This window comes from Patiria miniata, unplaced genomic scaffold (genome assembly GCF_015706575.1).
Source record: "Patiria miniata isolate m_02_andy unplaced genomic scaffold, ASM1570657v1 HiC_scaffold_1, whole genome shotgun sequence".
Taxonomy (NCBI): domain Eukaryota; kingdom Metazoa; phylum Echinodermata; class Asteroidea; order Valvatida; family Asterinidae; genus Patiria; species Patiria miniata.
This window is the reverse complement of record NW_024037047.1, coordinates 7,978,564-7,999,891: the sequence shown is the minus strand read 5'-3', so window position 1 is coordinate 7,999,891 and position 21,328 is coordinate 7,978,564. Positions and strand designations below refer to the sequence as shown.

General features: G+C 41.1%; 1 protein-coding gene across 5 annotated transcripts in view; it reads left to right on the top strand.

Annotated features, from left to right (window-relative positions):
- Positions 1–21,328, top strand: part of LOC119721637 — a 108,549-nt gene that overhangs the window by 83,380 nt on the left and 3,841 nt on the right. For 4 of the 5 annotated variants that reach the window (XM_038191690.1, XM_038191688.1, XM_038191686.1 and 1 more), the window contains 3 exons: positions 2,060–2,224; positions 4,968–5,110; positions 14,282–14,308. In XM_038191690.1, coding sequence (XP_038047618.1) covers positions 2,060–2,224; positions 4,968–5,110; positions 14,282–14,308 — 335 coding nt within the window. The remainder of the gene's footprint in view (positions 1–2,059; positions 2,225–4,967; positions 5,111–14,281; positions 14,309–21,328) is intronic. The other variant, XM_038191687.1, reaches the window with a different exon arrangement.

Genomic DNA, 21,328 nt, shown 5'->3' with positions numbered 1-21,328 from the left:
ATTCCGTAACTTGAAAATTACATGAGTGATTTAAATGACTCTTGCACTAAAAGAAAGCCTATTAATTGGGCTTTCATATCCTAGATTGTAAATGTGCTACATGCAGAACTTCATTACAAAAATGGTCCTGACATTTTTGGGTTTTCTTTTTTTATTTACTTACCCTGTAGTGGTCAAGTTAACCTTTTCTTGTATATTTGTGAACACTAAATGCTATGACTTGAAATAGATACAGACAAAGCACATGGAGTTTTACCAGTTTACAATCACATGACCTTTTGACACTATTGTCTTGCCTACCATTGTCAAAATCAACACGGGCCACCGTTAGCGGAACCGGGTTCATATCAAACACGGGTAGGCAAGGCGTACCGTTCCCACTTAACACTGTTTTGTACAAGGGTCGGTTGTAGATTTTGGAATTCTACCCCGGTAGAGCCTCTCAAACCCTGGTCCTGACCACGGTGGGTGTTACCCGTGCAGAGCACCAGATCCGTATAGAAACCGTGGTGGATCCTTGCTAGTGCGAACAGGGTCCCAACACGGAGATTTTTGATAGTGTGGAAGGGCCGACAAAGACTGCAGTGATTGGTTGCAAGAGTTTCAGAAAAAAAAATGCACACCAGTTTAAAAAGCCGCCCAGAATCCACTATGGAGTACCGAAGTGTGACGTCATTTAGAACCAGAAAGTGTAGCGCCAACGAATGGGGTACGCGCGCGTGTTGGTTCACGGGCCGAATCACGCGCTGATGTCTTTTACACACATTTTGTGCGCGTGACGTATCCACTTCGGTACTCCATTTCATCCATTCACATTGCACTGTAGATTAGTCTGGTGTACCTGTATGACACTAGTCACATCATCATCAAGTATTTTGTCTGTGGTAGATCATATAACGATTTTGGACAACTCGGTAGAATTGACATGGGCTTCCCGGTCGAGTTTGTAGTACATGTACTGCTGACGTTTGTATGCACGGATGCTGTATGGAAATACCAGCTGATACCAGCTGATACATAGACACGACAGTGTTGCACTTTCAAACAGGTCAAGAGGTCACAGGTTACATGAAGGTCAAAGGTTACATGACGAAAGTGTCCGCTGTGGTCCAGACCAGAAAATAAACTGCCATAGACCCCAATGATAAATGCCCCCACTCCAGAAATTCAGGAAAAATACTCACAACTCTCCAAGGTGTTCGAGACACACATCCAATTAAAGCTTATTTCACCATCTTTCATTTTCTTTTCAAGTTTTTGGAGGTAAGCAGTTGATTTTTGGGAGAAATTTCCATCCGAAGATGATCACCCTTAAAAAAGCCCTGAAGCCCATCGCCATTTTTGAAAAACAGTGCCTACACTCCATTGCAAAATAGAGCGCTGTTAGGGCCCCAATTTCATCCAAATTGCACAGAACTACAAGCTCACAGTCCTGTGCACGGCTTCCAACCCTTATTTTTTTACAAACCCTCAAGTTCATGGCCCACAATATGCTCAATTACCGAAGAATTTGAGGGCATGCAAATTGTGATTTGGCCAGCGTAGGCAATTTCGGACCGATTTACTGGCCTGCACCCGTAAGGCAGCATTATGGAAGTCCTATGTGCAGTGTACATGTACATGTGTAGAACACATGGCCATCAAACCTCTCATAACGCTCCATAGAGCTTGAAGTAAGCGCTACCCAACGAGTGGACGATGTAAACAGGAATTTGCGAGACCCTGGAGAAATTGCCAGTCTCAACGTTTATTTTTACATTGTAGACTACGGATTTTATGTATGGATTTCTTATTAAACTGATTTTGCTATACACCCTGCAGTTTTGAATGCATTCTCATTCCACAGACAGAATTTATCCAAAATTCTCTTGTATTGTCTATACAGTGACAAGGCTGGCCATGTGACCTTTGACCCCATCTTGACCTTCCTGGACCTCACTTGACCTTATATGCACCACCAGATTCCCCTTGTAGAACAAAACTCCAAAACTTTCCACCACCAAATTCTCCCCTAAATTTTAACACTTCCTTCTTTTTTATATTTCGCATATTTTCTCAGGGTGCCCAAGACGATATTGCCATACACGAACTGCAGAAAGCTCTGATAGACCCGGACGAGTTCAACGAACTTGTCATCCCTGAGCCGTCGGGTCCCCGCCCCTCGGACATTGTCAGTGGCAAGTACAAACCCATCGATGTGGACGAATCAACGGGCGGTGGACTTGTAAGTCCATTTTTGGATTTTTAAGAAAATTTTCAAAACCATAGAGCCTTAAAATACTTGTCTATGCATTTAAAATACTTGTCTATGGGCTTTGTTCACAAGTACCCTTTCAGCGGCCAGAAAAGGAGAGTTGGCAGAGACCTAGACTGGTTCCCGGTCCATCCACTGCGTATTTCAAATGATCCAAAGTTATTGGGGTTGGGGATTAGTCTGGGAGACGCTGTGGCTAATAGCTTTGGCACGTTTAGGAAGGCCTGTCCGCGTCGCTCTCAAAAGTTGTAAAAGGGCGCCCTCTTTTGTTGGCGCACGGAGCCCAAGGAATGACACAAAGCATGCGTACACTGGTTCCCCGCAGCGAGTGGAACAGAGAGCCCCTGAAAAAAAGCTAGAAGTAAAAAACAAAAACAAAGCTGGAAACCAGCTGAAAGTGATTTTATCTGCATTACACTTTAATGTTTTGGCTAATTTCTACTTGGTACTTCCATGAAATGGGCCCCATGACACCTAGGAACAAATTTCATGACTTCATCTTCCTTCCATTTGTTTCCTTCATCTTCTCTCTTGTCACCCATTATTCCTTTCGATTCCCTCCCCCGTCCTCTTTCATCTAGTCCTACGCCGATCTTGCGTTCGTCCCTCACACATACTTCCAGACAAAGCGCAAACTGCTGAGGGAGTGGTTCTTTGCTTCCACTGAATCAACAACCCCTCAGGTTGATTTCAGTTTTTTCTTTCGGTGCCTTCCTGCATTTTGTTGTAGAAGCCTTATTGCCAACCCTCTCCCCCACTGACTCACTGAATGTTATGACTTTACTTAAAGGTAGAGTAGATCACTTGTGGCCATCCAAAAAGTAACTGACGAAATTATTGTTGTAACTGACGAGCTTACTTGGTTTAAAGATAGTAATGGCACTATTAAAAAAACTCGCTGTAAAATTATCCCTTCTGGCATGCTGTCATTTTGAAGAAAACTACAAAAGAAGGTCAATTCCAAGTGACGCACGCGCAAGTGGGTGCTCACAGTTGCTTCGTCGGTTCAGTGTATGACATAGCTGCAATGGGCTGAAATGAGAATGTTTCCCAGATGCTGATTTCGGGCACAGACATCAATTGAGTTTCTATAAGCTGATGTACTATTGATACAGAGGAGAGCTTCTGCGTCAAACATTTGAAGAGGTCCCATGATAAATCTGTTCATATTCTCCAGTATGGGGGGGGGGGGGGAATCATAAGTGAGGCTCGAGAATCCCTGACGTAATATCCTTTCACTCACACTTTGAAAGTGTCATGCTTGCAAGAGACACTCCCAACCCTTCCTTGTTGTGATTGAGAACATCGTGTGAAAATGCCGATCTTGACATGTTCAAGTTAACATCTTGTTTGCCTTTTACTCTCTTTCTATCCCACGCACACATTAACACACATTTCCTTTTGAAGTCTCTGGACGTGACGATTGTAAGAATAATGTTTTGCTGTCGTATTGTCTGTATGCTATTTTGCAAGATTTTGTGGGTTTTGTTGTAAACGTAATTTTCAATAGTTTGAACATGTGAGGCAGCCATTGTGATAAAATTTGTCTACGCTTTGTAGTTCTTGCCAGATTTTTCTGTCTGAGGCTATATTTTGAATTTAATCAAGTCAAAAGTTGTATTCTTTATGTGTTGGAATAAAAATGTACTTGTAGAACTAGTTAATTTATCTGTGCACGTACATGTATTTAAAAGTCTCGAAAAAAAATCCCAACAAAATCCAAGAGACGTCCGTTATGCAAATATAATGTTTTATATGTCATCTGTTGCATTGAATAGCCAGCTTGAGTGTTGTCAAATTCCAACATATGCTTTCAGATTGTCTTTTTTTCCCTGTAAAAACAACAACCTAGTCTAACTTTTATGTGAAAATATTTGCGAATTTGTGAATTTTTTTTTCTTTGTGTTCATTGCATGATAAGCTCAATATTAAGTGAGTGCATTGCAGCTATCTACATTTTTGTATAGGGTGTGTGCTATTGTTCAACAGGGATATGCATGTGTAGGCCTGGGCGAGTAGTGGATTTTTTCTAGTCGAGTACTCGCAAAGAAATTACTCGTGAGTAGTCGAGTACTCGCGAGTAATTAACTAAATTTGGGAAGTACCCACAAGCAAGCAGCATGCAAGTCTTATCACATTCTTCAGCACTGAGATATCGTTATTGTGCGACGTTTTGGGTCACTTACTTGAATTTTTGAAGAATGGAATCCTAGGGGGAGAGAGGTGGAGGGAGTGATTCCCTGTTTGCAGGGGACGTATTAAGCCGTGAACCCTAAACCCTAAATTGCTACTCGCGAGTACCTGCTTCTACTCACGCCAGGACGAGTACTCGAGTAGATGAAAAACTACGAGTAGATGAAAAACCACGGTACAATGAGTAGCATAAATTACTAGCGAGTACTCGAGTAATCGAGTTACTCACCCAGCGGTATGCATGATTAGACCTCTTGTGCATTTATTGTTACAGTTAACGAATTAACATAACAAAACACCTCCAAGCTGGCCGCTGAATGCACAGGATCAATATGTGACTTGCTCCCCCCCAAAAAAGTCAAAATAGTCAGACCAAAAAAAAAAGAGTTTGAAGTTCTTAAAACATTGCGACACTTTTTGGAGTTCCCTGGATTGTGAGAAGTTATTAAAAATCATTCTGTATATCTCTCATTTCATTCATTTGTTTTATGAAACAGAGTTAATTTTTTACCTACCTCAGCTTGGGATGCCAGCCAAGATTGTCATCCCCGAACGCTACTTGCCTGATGAGGAGGACGAGGAGGAGCCAACCATGACGGCTGAGGAAAGAGAGAAACATGAGGAGAGGGTGGATCGCATCACCAAGATGCTGTCAGCACACAGGTTAGTTAACCCCTCCCTCGTGTATCGGGGTGTCTGTTGGGGGGGGGGGGGAGGTTTATGTGTGAAAGTACATTGAGAGGAACGCACCGTGATGACAAAGGAAAGAGAGAAACATGAGGAGAGAGTGGGCCGCATCACCAAGATGCTATCAACACACTGGTTTAATAGTAATCCCCTCCCTCATGTATCAGGGTGTCTGTCAGGGGGTATGTGTGAGAGTGCGTTGAGAGGAATGCACCATGGTGACAAAGGAAAGAGAGAAACATGAGGAGAGAGTGGGCTGCATCACCAAGATGCTGTCTGCGCAAAGGTTAGTAAACCCCTTCCGTCATGTATCAGGTTGTCTGTCGGGGGGGGGGGGGGGGGTTTGTGTGAAAGTGTGTTGAGAGGAACGCACCATGACAAAGGGAAGACTAAAAAAATATGGAGAGAGTGGGCTTCATCACCAAGATGTTGTCAGCACACTGGTTAGTAATCCCCTGCCCTCATGTATCAGGGTGTCTGTCAGGGGGTTTGTGTGAGAGTGCGTTCAGAGGAATGCACCATGGTGACGAAGGAAAGAGAGAAACATGAGGAGAGGGTGGGCTGCATCACCAACATGCTGTCTGCACAGCCTGTCCCTCATGCATCAGGGTGTCTCTGTGGGGGTATGTGTGGGGATGTGTAGCAGGGTGGCTGCCAGGAGTTGTGTGTGGGGGTATGATATCAGGGCGTGTGTAGGGATTATGTGTGGGGATGTGTATGAGGGTGTCTGCAAGGGGTTATGGGTTTGTTTTTGCATTAAATAGGGGACATTGAACAATAGAGGACAATAGGGTCCCCAATTCCCGAAGGTCCCCAATTTGGCGATGTGTACAAAACATATGGAAGGTCTTCCTAAAAAGTTAGAGTACAAACAAAAGAGGGACAATAGGGGGTCCCCGATTGCAGGCAAATACACACTTGCATGTGTGGGAATGTGTATCAGGGAGTAGGTTTATGGTGTTAATCGAGGACACACATGTGCAACATCATCGATGAATTGAGGGCAGGAACCAAATGCAGGACAAGCTCGATTAGAAAACGTGTACAAAACCAATGAGAGCTGTTATAGCTATAACAAAGTATAAACAAAGGAAAAGGGAAGAGGAACAATAGAAAATCCACGACTTACACCATAAACAAACCTGTGTGGGGGTGTTTGTCAGGGCATGTGTGTAGGGATGTTATCAGAGTGTTTTAAATGAAAGGTTCAAATCAACATTTAGCTTTGGAGTGGAATCACACGGATACTGCAGATGTTGCTGTGTTTATCTGGGGGTCCGTCAGGGGGTCTGTGTGGGGATACGTGATTGTCATGGCACATTGTAGGCTTTTAAAATTATGCAACTCTGTTGGATGATAATTGCAATATAGACTAAGCGGCTTAACTAGCCTAGAGTTTAAACAAATCATTTCCAAGTACTTTAAAAAAAAAAAAAAAACTGTGACAATTCCTTTCTTAGAAAAGTCATTCATTGATCAGTGGTTAACAGTACAGTTCACTAGAGAATACTCGGTTAATTTAGAAAGTGCTGTGATGGAGAAACAAAATGTCAAAACTTGTCTTTCGTAAGAATGGACTTGAACCTAGTGGACAGTAATCAGTTTGTTTTTTCTTTTGAATTAATCTTGCCTCGGTTCACATCTTTTTCTGCAATCCTTATCACAATCTTCCTCTATCTTATAATCCACCCGTGCCCTGTACCGGTACGTACATCCCTTTCCCCACAATTTCCTACATATTTACCTTTGTCCCACCTTGCCCCACCTTGCCCCACCTTGCCCCACCTTGCCCCACCTTGCCCCACCTTGCCCCACCTTGCCCCACCTTGCCCCACCTTGCCCCACCTTGCCCCACCTTGCCCTACCTTGCCCCATGATCCATCAAACTATCCCCCCCCCACTTCCCAACCTATCCCTCCGACAACTTTATCAATCAATTGTACTTCAACTCCTCTCCCCTATAATCCCCTCCTAATTCTGTAACTTTTTGGGTTGTATTACCCAGAATCTCACCGAAGTTTGATCAAGTGATTACTCTCTTAATTTCACATGTATCTCTACTGCGTGTCAAAAAAACATGTCCTACTTTTGATCCTAATAACTCTGTTGTTTACCAATGGAATTAAACCAACATTTCAGATCATGTAAACAATGTATGACAAATTTTATGGAGTGACTTTCATCAGCTTTGTGCAGGAGGGTGAGATTTAAATGCCGTACGAAAACAAATACTAACTTTCAGAATGTTGATACAGCGCTGGAGACAGTGGCGGAAGGCGCATGCTGTGGCCGAAAGCTTCTGAAGGAATGCAGGATCACCCCTGATGTCATTGCACACCTCCTGGATCTTGTGTTGCATCAAACGATCGAGGGGGTGTGCAATGACATCAGGGGTGATCCTGCATTCCTTCAGAAGCTTTGGGCCACGGCACGCGTCTTCCGCCACTGCTTCAGAGCTGTATCGACATTGGAGGATGCCAAGTCAAAAGTGGCAGATTCTGAAAGTGTTTATTTTTTTCTGTATGGCGTTTAAATGTCACCCTCTTGCACAAAGCTGATGAAATCCGCTCCATACAATTTGTCCATGCCTTGTCTACATGATCTGAGATTTTGGTCTAATTCCATTGGTAAACAACAGAGTTATTTAGGATCAAAAGTAGGAAATTTTTTTGACACGTAGTACCTTTTCCCTTTTTTCCCCCATCAGTTTTTCACCCTTTTGCCACTTTTCCAGCTGTATCTTTCATATTTGTTCCTTTTTTTTTCTGGTTGTACTAACTGCTGTCTTTCTTTGTGTCTCCCACCCTTTTAAACAAAAACCGGAACTTTAATAAATACCCCCCGAAACTAAACCACCTCCTCATAAAGACTCTCAGAGCATGGCGCGGCCCTCGAAAACGACGACGAGAGGTGGGTACCAGTTTTCGGAAAACCCTCATCATGCTTCCAAGAACTTGCCTTCTCTCATTCGAAATGAACTTCTCAAAAAAATAAAGACATTTGAGGTGTTTCATAAAAAAACCTTTTGTTTTCTCATGCATGTTCCCTCCATCATCTGATGTTGATTTTTGTTTCTGTTCAGTACTTGCTGTGTAAAAAAAGGTCATCTGTTGTGTGTCACAGGTCAACTATTGTGTCAAAGGTCAACTGTTGTGTCATAGGTCAACTGTTGTGTCAAAGGTCATCTGTTGTGCAAAGGTCACTTGTGCTGCAAGTCATTTGCTTTGTCAAGACGTATTTTTCAGGCGAAAGTGCACCTGCTATGTTGCGCTGTTATCTGCAGTGTCAAAGGTCATCTGCAGTGTCAAAGGTCATCTGTTGTGCAAAGGTCAATTGTGCTGCAAGTCATTTGCCTTGTCAAGACTTGTTTTTCAGGCTTAAGTGCACCTGCTATGCCGCGCGGTCATTTGCAGTGTCAAAGGTCATCTGCAGTGTCAAAGGTCATCTGTTGTGTCAAAGGTCATTCTTGTGCAAAGGTCACTTGTGCTGCAAGTCATTTGCTTCGTCAAGACTTGTTTTTCAGGCTAAAGTGCACCTGCTATGTCGCGCGGTCATTTGCAGTGTCAAAGGTCATCTGCTGTGTCAAAGGTCGTCTGCTGTGTCAAAGGTCATATGCTGTGTCAAAGGTCGCCTGCTGTGTCACAAGTCATTTGCATGAAAAAAAGTGCCCCCCCCCCCCCCGCCAATGTTTGGTTTCATGCTGAACAGTGTCGTTACTATAGAAACTCTTAGCAGGTTGAAATGTACGTTTTGTAGCTGTAGTGATTTTGAAGAAAATAAAGGTTTTCATTTGCATGAAATAGAAATTTGTCGACTGCGGAGAATTATCAGAATGACTCATTGAAGCCATTTCAAAGTAGGCATCCTTACAATATCGAGAAGCCTACCATAGATTTGAGCGCTGAATGCCATGGTCCAGTGATTACGGTGCTTGACTCATGTACGAAGATGTGTGGGTTTGAACCCTGCCAGGAACATGGTGTTTGTGCCCTTGGGCAAGACACTTAACTACAATTGCCTCTCTCCACCCAGGAGTAAGAATGGGTACCTGTGAGGGTAGAGAACCCAATGTGTGCTGATATCAGCTGCCGTGTGGTCTCTTGGCCTGATGAACGGGAGGAATGATAGTTGATACAATGGAAAGCGCTATATAAGCATTTCAATTTCATTGCTATTTGAATTCAGCAATGTTGGGAATCTGGAGGGAAACCCTAGCGAATCTTTAAAACTATAGTCCATCATTTGTAATTTGTGCATTTTGTTCGTTTGAAGCAACAAAAGTGTTCAAAATCTAATGAAGGATACTGAGCAACTAACCTGATGAAGTTTCAGCTATGCTTCAGCTGTACATTCCGAGAAAAACAGCATTCTAAGATCTCAATTTCAAATCAAAAGTTACTGAATCATGTTTTGAATTGTTTGAATTACAGCTATACGCGACGTAGCGCACTGATTCGACGAATTATAACAACCGCGTGCGCGCGTGCGTCGTTCAAATACTTGTGCGCGCTGCGCCGAATAACAAAACGAACAACTAATTTAAATTTTCCTACGGTGCTTCTTAAGAATCACCGTTGGAAATGCCTTCTTTCGTTGATTACTTCAAAATGACAGCTTCCCAGAAAGAATAATTTCACCGGAAGTTTATTCCCCTTACTATCTTTCAACCAAGTATGTTTTTCAACAGTAATTACGCCAGTTACTTTTCGGATGGCTGCAAATGATGGACTATAGCTTTAAATGAATCTTGCCAGTAGATGCATGAAATGTAGAAGACGAAACGCATGCTTGATTTTTAGAAAAAAATGCAAGGCAAAGAAATCATGTGAGACTCAGTGAATCGCAACAGATGACCTTTACTCTCTTTCCTGAAAAAAAATGAACATTTGAAAAAAAAGAACATACATGCTAGTTTCACAAAGTAAAATTTTGAGTGATGTATTCACAATACAGATTTCAATATGTCTTGTCATGTTTGCAGACTGCACTGTATTTTGTGGTTGAGTTTCAGTTGCAAACGCTGTCCATCAAAACAATAACGCCCCCCATAACAAATTTGCGCCCCCCATTAACCCCCCCCCCCCCCCCACGGAAAGTTTGGCATCTGGCGAAAAGCACAGCCGTATGAGATACCATGATTAGCTGGAAGAACATAAAGTCCCATTTTCTGCGATTGTGTGCGTATTTTTTACCAAAACCCTTTCTTTTCACGAGCGGCTGTTTATTTTAATGTCCGTGGAAAGTAAAATAGCGGTAGCTATTGTCTAACATTAACCATGATATAGGTAACCATGATACTATCTATACCCCCCCCCCCAAAAAAAAATATTGTAATCAAGATTTGAACAACTGTTTTCATCGTTTCAAATAAGTTTTTGTCATTTGATCCCGCCCCCAATAGGGAAGTCATTTGCGGCTTGTCGTGGACAGGACACGAAAGGAGTTACGTGTGACATTTTCACAGTGGCTTCATAATATTGGTCATAGAGGCGGTACTGCAAGAAAAAAAACGCAATATTTTTCTGCATATATCAAATTTCCCGATATTACTTTTTTTTTAAAAAAGGGCCGATTTGATTTTCGATATGAAAAACAAATTGCGATAACAATAAATATCCTCATATTGTCCAAGCTTAATCCAGACTTATCCTCAAATCAATGTTCACTGTGCGCAGTTTTAATACATCAAAGCTACTGATGTGCCAGTATGGCCTCCAACAAAAAAAAGACACTTTTGCTTTTGTTTGTTTCATTTCTTGTAAATGTTATGTTCTTTCCTTATTTGGGTGAGTGCTGTTTTTGTTCAGTGTTTTTTTTTTGGTCATGTGTGTGAGAAATGAATCTGCATGTAAAATGTTATGCGTTGAGTGTGTTTTTGTCTTTGTTAATTGTTTTTAAGGGGTTGGTTGCATTGTTTGTCTGTTGTGTTACAATACAAGTCTCACTTTTTGTCCAGTCCTAAAGTATTGTCTTTTTGTTTAAACCTGACGCGCTTGGAATCATGTGCAGAGCTGTGCATGTCAGATATCTGGAATACAAAACAGTGAAATAGTATTGAGTACTGTCTCTTGTAGCCTATTAAAAGCCAACTATTTGTGGTTTTTTTTCTCACGATATTTTCCTTCATACATTTGTAAATCCTGATCGTTATACAGGATTCTCATTCCACGTTTTGACGTTTAAAACAAATTATAGTGCAAAACAGCATTTCTAGGTCAGCATTTTAATTTATATGTGCCCAGTGTTTTCACTTTTTGAAATTAGTTTAGCAACATATTTTTGTTTTGGAGGTACCGGTATTTAATTGTTCAGTAGACAAGCATTTCATGTACATGCAAAACTGCCCTAACCCCCTCTTAAAAAAAAATAAAAGAGGGGTGGCCTTAAGGCCTTTGAAACCCAATTCGGGTGATTCACAATGCAGTGCGCCACCAAGAGTTTGCCATGGAGAGTCTGTTTTTCAAGTTTACGGTGGACACAACATGGCCCATTTGAATGAGTGTCAGTAGACAACTTGAGCTGATATGTTATAGATTGGGGCATAGCATTCTGTCGCCTTACAAAAAGACACCATATTGATAAAAGGAAAAGAAAAGGGCAAACATATACTCGAATCATACGCTTATGAAACTACTGACCGGGAAAACTAACAATTTCAAATGTCATGCGCTATAATTGTCCACCATCTCCCACAATGCACTGGGAAAAATGAACTCTCCGTGGCAAACTCTTAATGGCGCACTGCATTGTGAATCGCCCGAATTCAAGTCATTCCATGCTAGGAGACAAGCGCATCGCTAGAGTTAGAAGTGTGTTTGATATTTGTGTCATCATCATACCAGGCAAGTGAAAAAAGGTGGAAAAATATCATCGCAAAGTGTGTTTTGCGCAGCTTTTAGCCTGCGAGGCATATAGGATCATTTGCATTTATCCCAAAAGTAACCTGCCAAATTGTTATCAAAATGCTAACTTGAATTAAAGATCGCACTGGTACTAAACATCCTGTGAAATTATTCTGTCTGGCTTGCTGTCATTTAGAAGACATCAAGAAATGTATAAAGTGATTTCCAACATTGATTAATTTCTTTGGAAATAATGAGAGCTATGGAACAGTGAGGTTTCTCTCTGTTTTCTCCAAGTGTCGTATCCACTGAGCTGAAAGTTTGCGCAGGTTAGGTTTTGAACATTCTCCTTTGGATTTTGAGCGGTGTTATTATTGGAAACGAACAACATGCATGAATTGATCCCAAATGCTTTACAAGTGTGGGAGTATACTTTGGTCATCCATAGAATGGCAAGCAAACTTTTCACACGTTTTGTTTTGTTGTCGTGCTACAATCCTGGCCAAATCTCGCTGGGCCCCCAACCCCCCGGCCACCGCTCAATGTTGTCTCTCATTGCGCGGTGTGTGCTCCATCAGCTGGAGAGAACAACATTGACCGGGGGAGCGGGGGAGTGGGTGACCGTGGCAGGCTAAGGTTATTTCCAAGTGTCCCAACCATTTTGGCCGGGATTGTAGGTTTGCCATCATCTTAAAGTTGCATTCAACTCCAGCTCCCATCAAAACCTTTATTCAACCAAATTTAGAAACAATGTTGTTATGGTTTTGAGTGTTAAAGTCAATACATTTGTAAATGAGTGCTGATTTTGGTGTTGCAATATAGTTAAAGATATAGTCCATCATTTGTAATTTGTGCATTTTGTTCGTTTGAAGCAACAAAAGTGTTCAAAATCTAACAAAGGATACTGAACAACTAACCTGATGAAGTTTCAGCTCAGCTTCAGCGGTATATTCCGAGAAAAACAGCATACTAGGATCTCAATTTCAAATCAAAAGTTGCTGAATCATGTTTTGAATTGTTTTGAATTGCAGCTATACGCGATGTCACGCACTGATCCGACGAATTATAGCAACGGTGCGCGCGCTGCACCGAATAACAAAACGAACTACTAATTTAAATTTTCCTAAGGTGCGTCTTGAGACGCACCGTTGGAAAGGCCTTCTTTCGTTGATTACTTCAAAATGATAGCTTGCCAGAGAGATTAATTTCACAGGGAGTTTAGTTCCCTTACTATCTTTCAACCAAGTATGTTTTTCAACAATAATACGCCAGTTACTTTTTCAGATGGCTGCAAATGATGGACTATAGCTTTAAAAAAAAATTAAAAAATAAATAAAGAACTAATTTTGAGCTTTGTAGAAAGGTCATTCTATAAATTGAGGGTCCAAAGTGTGACATATTCCCTATCCCTGTTACCTTGGTACTTTGTAATTGAATTATATAATCATAGATGTAAGATGTAACAGGGTCAATGAAATAAAAAGTGGACCCCAAATTTATAAAGTGACCCATAAGGCTTGTGCCATCTAATGCCACATTGCAGCTGAAAAAATAAGCATACAGTAGGTAAATTTGAATAGGGAATGTCCATTGCCTAATTACTTCCAAGTTTTACCCACAGGAAGTTAATTCTTCTTTTCAAAAAGATGTGGCTTGCAAGAACAAGTAGACACTCTTGGTCAAAGCTAGCCAAGAGAGGGGCTGTATTGTTAACTCAACAGGCCCAGACTCGCTGTATACACACTCACGGTGGCCCCCACTAATGGTGGATGGTTGAAGCTATGTGCTATAGCTATTGTACACTCTGAACAATGCCTCCGCAGCTACGGGACCAACCCCGTGAGTGTAAAGCAACTCTTTGCCCGGAAGTCGGATCGGTCGACACTAGTCGTGGTCCGAGACTGGAATTTATTCCCCCAAATGGAGCCGGTCGTTAGCAAGCGTGGATAAGCTGCCGCACAATAGAGGGCGCCATCCACAACATGAATCAAATCCAATTCTGGGAACTTTGGCGCTGCGATCTGATAAACTCTGAGCATACTACACTTCACCTGCGCTTTAAGCAAGCTAATGCGGCCGCGTCAGGTCTGCTTGGAGTTTCTTGGATCCCATTGCCAACATTCCCAAGGTTTTTATTCATCTTGCAAATAGCGCCCTCATGCAGTTGGCTGTGTAATGTAGAGCACCTTAAATAAATCTCATGATTGCTGTGCCGCTACTCTTTTCTGTTCTTGTTTCCTCCCCCCCCCCTTTTCAACTCTCTCTCTGTCTCTATGCCCCGCCCCCATCTGGTGTCTCCCTCCAGTCTTCAAGAGTGGAGTCCCAGCGAGATGTAAGTTGACACCTTTTCATCTTCTCCCTTCTTTCACCTTTATTTTGCACCGTTATTTCCATTTTCATTCTTTTGGTGGTTTTAGTGCAGTGGAGTTTGTTTTAGGCCAAGTTAAAAACAAATAGTTTCTCATCCTGGCTTTTTCAAAAAAGAAAGGAAGCCTTCTTTCCTCCTAAAATGTCCGATTGTCCAAGATGGAGGAGGGAGTCTTCCATTTTCTAGACTCTTTTGCTAGTACTTTTGTGCCCAATGGAGACCGTCACCCTTTTTACCAGATTTTGAACTTGAATATGTAACTTCAATTTTGTTGGAAACAAATAAGAAAACAAAAGATATTTCAAATATGTGATTTAAAAACGAAGGAGGCAGGCGGAAAAGAGCAACTAAGCAGGGGTGAGAAACTAGTATATTTTTTTACTTGGCCTTAGTGCCAGTGCGCTGGTTGTATTATTAGGGGGTTTATGAAATCTTGGTCTTGTTCCAGCTTTGGCTTCGGCTTCATGATTTGAGTCCCCTTACTAGACAGACTCTAGTATAAATTGGTCCATTTTTCTACAAAAGAGACACCAAGTAATAAGATGGTTGGTGTATTTGATTTGAAACTGGCAGGATTATTTAATACGAGATGAAGACGATGCTGCAGACGCATAGCCAGAGTCAAAGCCAAAGCCGGGATTTCGTAAACATTTGTACCTTCGCTCTGCTGCATGTGTATACATGTATTAGCAATGAGGCATCGTTCCATCCCATCCTTGGCAAAGATTGGGCCGTGTCCGAAACGCTCCCCCGGAGCTATTGTTACGTCCATTGTCAGCTTGGTACTGCGTACCTGGTAGTTGCATTGGATGAGGACCTAGTAATAGCTAAAAGATTCGGACATTGCCACACCACAAGTTGCCTGTTTTCATGTCCAGCCCATCTGCGAACTATGCCCATATTAGAATGTCTGCACTGTCTTCCATGCATGAATTCATTTCAGTAATGCCTCTGTCCACACTTAATCAATCATCAATGGCGTAGTGAGTGGAGGGTTGAAACACCCCCCCCTCCCTCCCCCCAACATGACACCCCCCCCTCCCCCCAACATAACACACCCCCCCTTCCCCCATCTGGATATCTGATCAGTGCACTCAAGGCATTCTCCACACACGGCCTGCTTGTGCGGGGTGCACTGTATGCGGACGTAGTTGAAACCATCCACATCAAAATCAAAATTTTCGAAGAAAAAATGTGGTTAACCCCTCCCCCCCCCAAAAAAGATCTCTCGCTACGCCATGTCGGTCATGCATGCAAGAATTACATGTTATGTTATTAAATTTAAATTTGACTGTGTGTTCAACTTTTTATTTCATTCGTTGAGTCATATTTGTTCGTGTATGATAGGGATAAACAGAGTTTTGGAATCTTGGGATTTTGAGGGTTATTTTGTGCATAGTTTTCTGAACTTTCCTGATGTTTTTCTTGATTGGACCGAGATCATTAACATATATGCATATCATTAACATATGTATGAGCAGTGTTTGCATATTCACGGCGTAGCTTTGCAAGTTTGTCATTGGACATTCATGGCAAGTTTAGAGTACATTTTTAGTATTGCGCATTCATAGTGCATAGTATATTTTTCCTCGCTTAAAATATGTTTTACCTGCTTGAAAGCTCCATATCCATAACACTACAATGATCACAGAGTGTATATTTTGTGTGTGTCAAGAGAAGCAGCAGTAGCGTTGCATAGAAGCTAGTTTAGTGCTGGCATGTCGTATAATTTTTTTTTCTTCTCTTTTTGTGCAAATTTATATGCATTTTGTGATGCGTCAATTTCATTTTCATATTGACATTTCATCACGTTGGTTCAAATTTCAGATTTGTAATCTGAAACAGAACCTTAATCTTCAGGGTTCCCAGCCACTCTGGAAATCAGGCAAAACCTTGAAAATGAGTTTCCATTTTTCCAGTCAGGAAAAATTCAGGGAATTTGGGGAAAACACTTAAAATCAGGGACAACTCAGGGGATTTGACAGTGACCCAGAAGGAAAGGTTTTTGCCAGTTTGGCGTATGTGCGTCTTTAGCCATGTGTCCAAGATGTGTCCCGGCCCCGGCGAAACGAAGTTCATGAACTCATGGACTTTGATGAACGTTCATGTTCTGATCATGAACGTTCATCAGTTGTCCTTCAATGGTTCATCATAGAAGTTCATGAACTTTGTTCATGAACAGTCTTTCAGCTACCTTGATGAACATTCATGAATGTTCATGAACCTCTTGTGCAGTTCATGAACTTTGCTGAACTGAACTGAACTGAACTGAACTGAAATCTTGATTGGTGAACATTTGATGAACATTCATGACCAAAAATTTAAGGTTTTTGAAAAATTTAATGCCCATGAATGTTCATCAGATGTTCACCAATCAAGAATGTTCAGCAAAATTCATGGACTGTATCACACTCACAGTCTTTGGATTCTTTAACCGGCGGGATAGGTCTATCCCACTGGGATATCATCATCCCGGTGGGATGAAAGCGGGATGGAAGTGGGATCCCGGTGGGATCCCAATTCCAGGTGGGATCCGCGGTGGGATCCCAGGATCCGCAGTGGGATCCCAGTTGAGGTAGGTGGATCCCAGGAAATTGACCAGTTGACTGGGATTTCACTCGACCGGCTAGACAAGGGAAAATTCACCATGAAATTTTCCCCCAAATAAGTTTCTAGCCTAACATAGTTATTAATGCTTGCATGCTTCATACAAAAACATTTAATTTTTAAGTAAATATTTCTTTAATTTTGGCGCGTAACAACAGTAAAACTTTGCATAAAAACGAAAGAAAGTGCCTGGTTGCCTGTGGCCAACATCGTACATTGCTGCGCCTTGTGACATGGGGTATCAACTTCCAAGGTGACCGTAAGGTCATGGCAAAATTCTGCTAAATACACCTCAAAAACCTGTCAGATTTATCAAAAATCTGCCAAATTTCCCCAGAATTACTGGAAATAGAGTGTAAACACTTTAAAAATAACCCTTTTTCAGAATTCTGCCAGAAATCTGCCCAAAAAATCCATTCTATCAAATTTTCTGTCAAACTTTTTAACAAAAAAATCTGTCAAATTTAGCCGAAAATCGGCTAAAACGGTCATTCTGTCAAGTTCCCGCGCAGATAACTTTATACATCGCGCTTTCTATTTGGAAGACTGAAAATGATTTTTTAAATGGGTGAGTTGCATGGTAAGTCAATTCTGAACAGTAATGTTGCTAAGTTTTTTTAAGCCTGGAATAAAGAAATAGTACATGTAGGCCTATTTCATAAATAAAAGCAAATTTAAATAGATGAAACTACTTTTTTATAGAACAAAATCATAATTATTTTCACTTTAATTGCGATTTTAATCTTTAAAACCCCCACAAAATCATAATGGCGCAATCCTTCTAATATTCATTACTACGTGTAGGTGATGTCAAAAAAGTCTCCAGGTATTATTAATGCACAGAGCCTGACGAAGTTTGTCATGAACTACACGTTTTAATTTAGCACACAAACGTATCGTGATGGTTGCTGAACTGAGTGAAAGCAAAGTAAGGCGTAGTTTCTGTCGCTCTTTTTATGACTTTGAAGCGTTTGTAACTTCTTATGACATTCAAGTACAATATGTGAATATTGTTTGATGAAATGGTGGATGTTTTAGCATTATAATCTTTACTGTACCTTGATAAGGATTGAGCAGTGTTAAGGAAAGTTGTCAATGTGCGCGCACGTCATGACCATTTGCAAAAGTAGCACAAGCATTGTAGCACTGTGACTGTGAGTGTGACAGAGTTGCCTTTCGTCTTTGCCGCCATGTTTGCACATGTTGCGTGCGCGCGGTGCCTTAAATGTTAAAATTGACACAGCCAAAAGTGGTTACAGTGACCCAAACGAATCGTGACTGCCATGAAAATTGTCGATAGGTGATATATTTTAACTGATTTCAACCAAATTTTATTTAATCGGGCAGCACGTTTGAACTAGTAGGCCTAGTATGAAAACTATGAGTAGGGCCTACTATCATGACTATGATGTATCGTCGGACCCCCTAAATGCCTAAAAAAATGACGAGGATATGTTTTGACGCACTCGCATTCAATTTGCGTTGGACAACGTGCCGTGCGTTGCAAGCGTTATCTGCGTCAATAATGGTGACTCCAGGATACATTGTGCTGCATGTTTCATCAGATATAAATAATGGTGGAGTTTATTTTAGGACACCTCCCCCTTTTTTTTTTACCTGTTCCATTTAAAAAAATGACTTTTGCAAATGACCAATTTTTGTCAAAATGACGTGTGCAGCCCGAAGCAATCTCTTTTGGAAAGAATGTTGCAACCTGACGCCACTTTTTTCTTCAACACCATAGTTCACGTCATCTCACTAAAGCTGGTCAGTCATACTCATTGCACAAACGTTGAAATTGAAAAGGCATGAATCTGGGACTGAGAAACATTTCCACTTTTGTTAGGAAATACTTCATATAATGTTCTTGATTCTTCATAGACTTTGTACACAGCCGCTAATGTGGTGTCTGGATACTACTACATTCTTTCCTATTCATGTTAATATGGCCACACAGTAGAGTAGACTCCATGCTAGGGGCCATACTTATACTTCCCATGCTGCCTTGACAGCAAAAAGTTACTGACTTTGGTGGGTTTTTTTTTAAAGAAAATCATTCGGCCTCAAACTTGGCATGCAGCCTTTGCACGTTCACTTTATGGGGAATTCATATTACGACAAAATTTGGATTTTTTTTAGGCGGATAGTCCCTTGTGTATTTGTCTAAAAATGTGTAACACAAAGTGCCACTTCCTTTGCCGATCAAGACTCCTTAGAATATGGTGGACTAATAGTCCGCAGGCGCTCACACCTGTTTAATGAAATTAGGCATTTCAGATGAAATTTAAATAAAAGGAATAGGGATCTAAGGCCAAAAAAAAAAATAGTTCTGCTTCCGGTTTCCCTACCTACCCTATTCTGACAACCCCTACCGTAATTTGTTTTGTGCGAAAAATGAGGGGGGGGGGGGGAGAAAACCCAAAACCACCAATTTTTACCTTTCACACAAAAAAATGGGAATTACCTACATGACCTAAGGCCGAATAAAAAAATAAAAACATGTTTAGCGTCCTGCCTTTTTGAAAAAAAAAGGAACTGGAAGGACTTCTGGAGTCCCCCCCCCCCTTTTTTCCTTCCAACATTTTTGTAACATGAGTAACCGATTTTGTGCGTCTTGTTTATCATACATAACACATTTTTCTGGATGTCATCTTTGGTGCTTAGGTAGGTCTAAATGCTCTATCTACCATGGGGAAAACAGTCATTAAACCTTTCCAGTAAGGTAATTACAGCCCAAAGAAACTCAAAAGTACATGTACATCAAAAATGTAATGTGAGTAATCGTGGAATTGCCCAATTGTACTTCAACATTTGTTTATTTTGTTATTATTTATTGCTTTGTGTTGAAGGTAATGGTACAAAATTTTAACACCCCCCCCTCCTTTTTAAATTTTTTTTTAATTTGTTTTTTGGGATTTACGGTTCATTTTGCTCACTCATCAACATTGCATGAAAATTCTTTTGAAGAACACTGCTTTTGATGAACTTATGGAGGATTATTCATGAAATGTGCCCTTCATTCATGAAATGTTCATGACCTGTTTCCTTTACTCATGAATTGTTCACGCAATACGTCCTTTCTTCATGGATTGTTCATGACCTGTGTCCTTTACTCATGAATTGTTCACGAAATCTGTTGTCTTCATGGATTGTTCATGAACTTTGTTTCCTTTATTCATGAATTGTTCATGAAATATGTCCATCATTTCAATTGACAAATTTGGATGAACTAGTTTCATGAAATGTTCATGAAACATCGTTGTCCATGATAATTCTTGAACATCGATTGTCTCATTTGTTGTTCAAGAACATTCATGAACTGTTCATGAATATTTTGAATAACTTTGATGGTCGTTCATGTACTTTAAGCAATGAATGATCACGAACAGTTCATGAACATTCATGAAAAGTCCATGTTCATTTCACCGGGGTGTTGACAAGCTGGCTATGGTGGCTTTTCAGTGTTTATGCAGTGTGAATAATTTGCTGCAACTGCCTCTTGACGTTCCAGCAACCTCGTGAAAATGGAAATATTTCTCAGGGAATTTTTGGAATTTAGCAAGGAAAGGTCAGGGAATTTTGTTTTTATAAGGTTCTGGGAACCCTGATCTTTCCTGTTTGACTGAAGAAATTTCCTGCCGATATTTTTATTTACACAAATTGTTCTTGTTAGTTCACCTCTCGGCCTAGTTTCTTTCTTTGTTTATGGTGTTTTTTTATGGAGACTTTTCCTCAAATGGTTTACACTTTTGGTGTTGATTTTTATCATACACTGTATAAACTTGTGTACATGCGTTGACCTATTGTGGACCTACGAGTACTTTGCCATGAGTACAAGGACGAGTATCTTGCCATGAGTACGAGTACTTAACCATGAGTACGAGTACACGTACTGTGCCATGAGTATGAGAACAAGTACTTTGCCATGAGCATGAGTACTTTGCCATGAGTACAAGGACGAGTACCGGGTATCTTGCCATGAGTATGAGTACGAGTGCTTACCATGAGTGTGAGTACACGTACTTTGCCATGAGTATGAGAACAAGTACTTTGCCATGAGTACGAGTACCTTGCCATGAGTACGAGTACAAGTACTTTGCCATGAGTACGAGTACCTTGCCATGAGTACGAGTACAAGTACTTTGCCATGAGTACGAGTACTTTGCCATGAGTACGAGTACTTTGCCATGAGTATGAGAACAAGTACTTTGCCATGAGTGCGAGTACTTTGCCATGAGTACGAGTACTTTGCCATGAGTACAAGTACTTTGCCATGAGTACGAGTACTTTGCCATGAGTACGAGTACTTTGCCATGAGTATGAGAACAAGTACTTTGCCATGAGTGCGAGTACTTTGCCATGAGTACGAGTACTTTG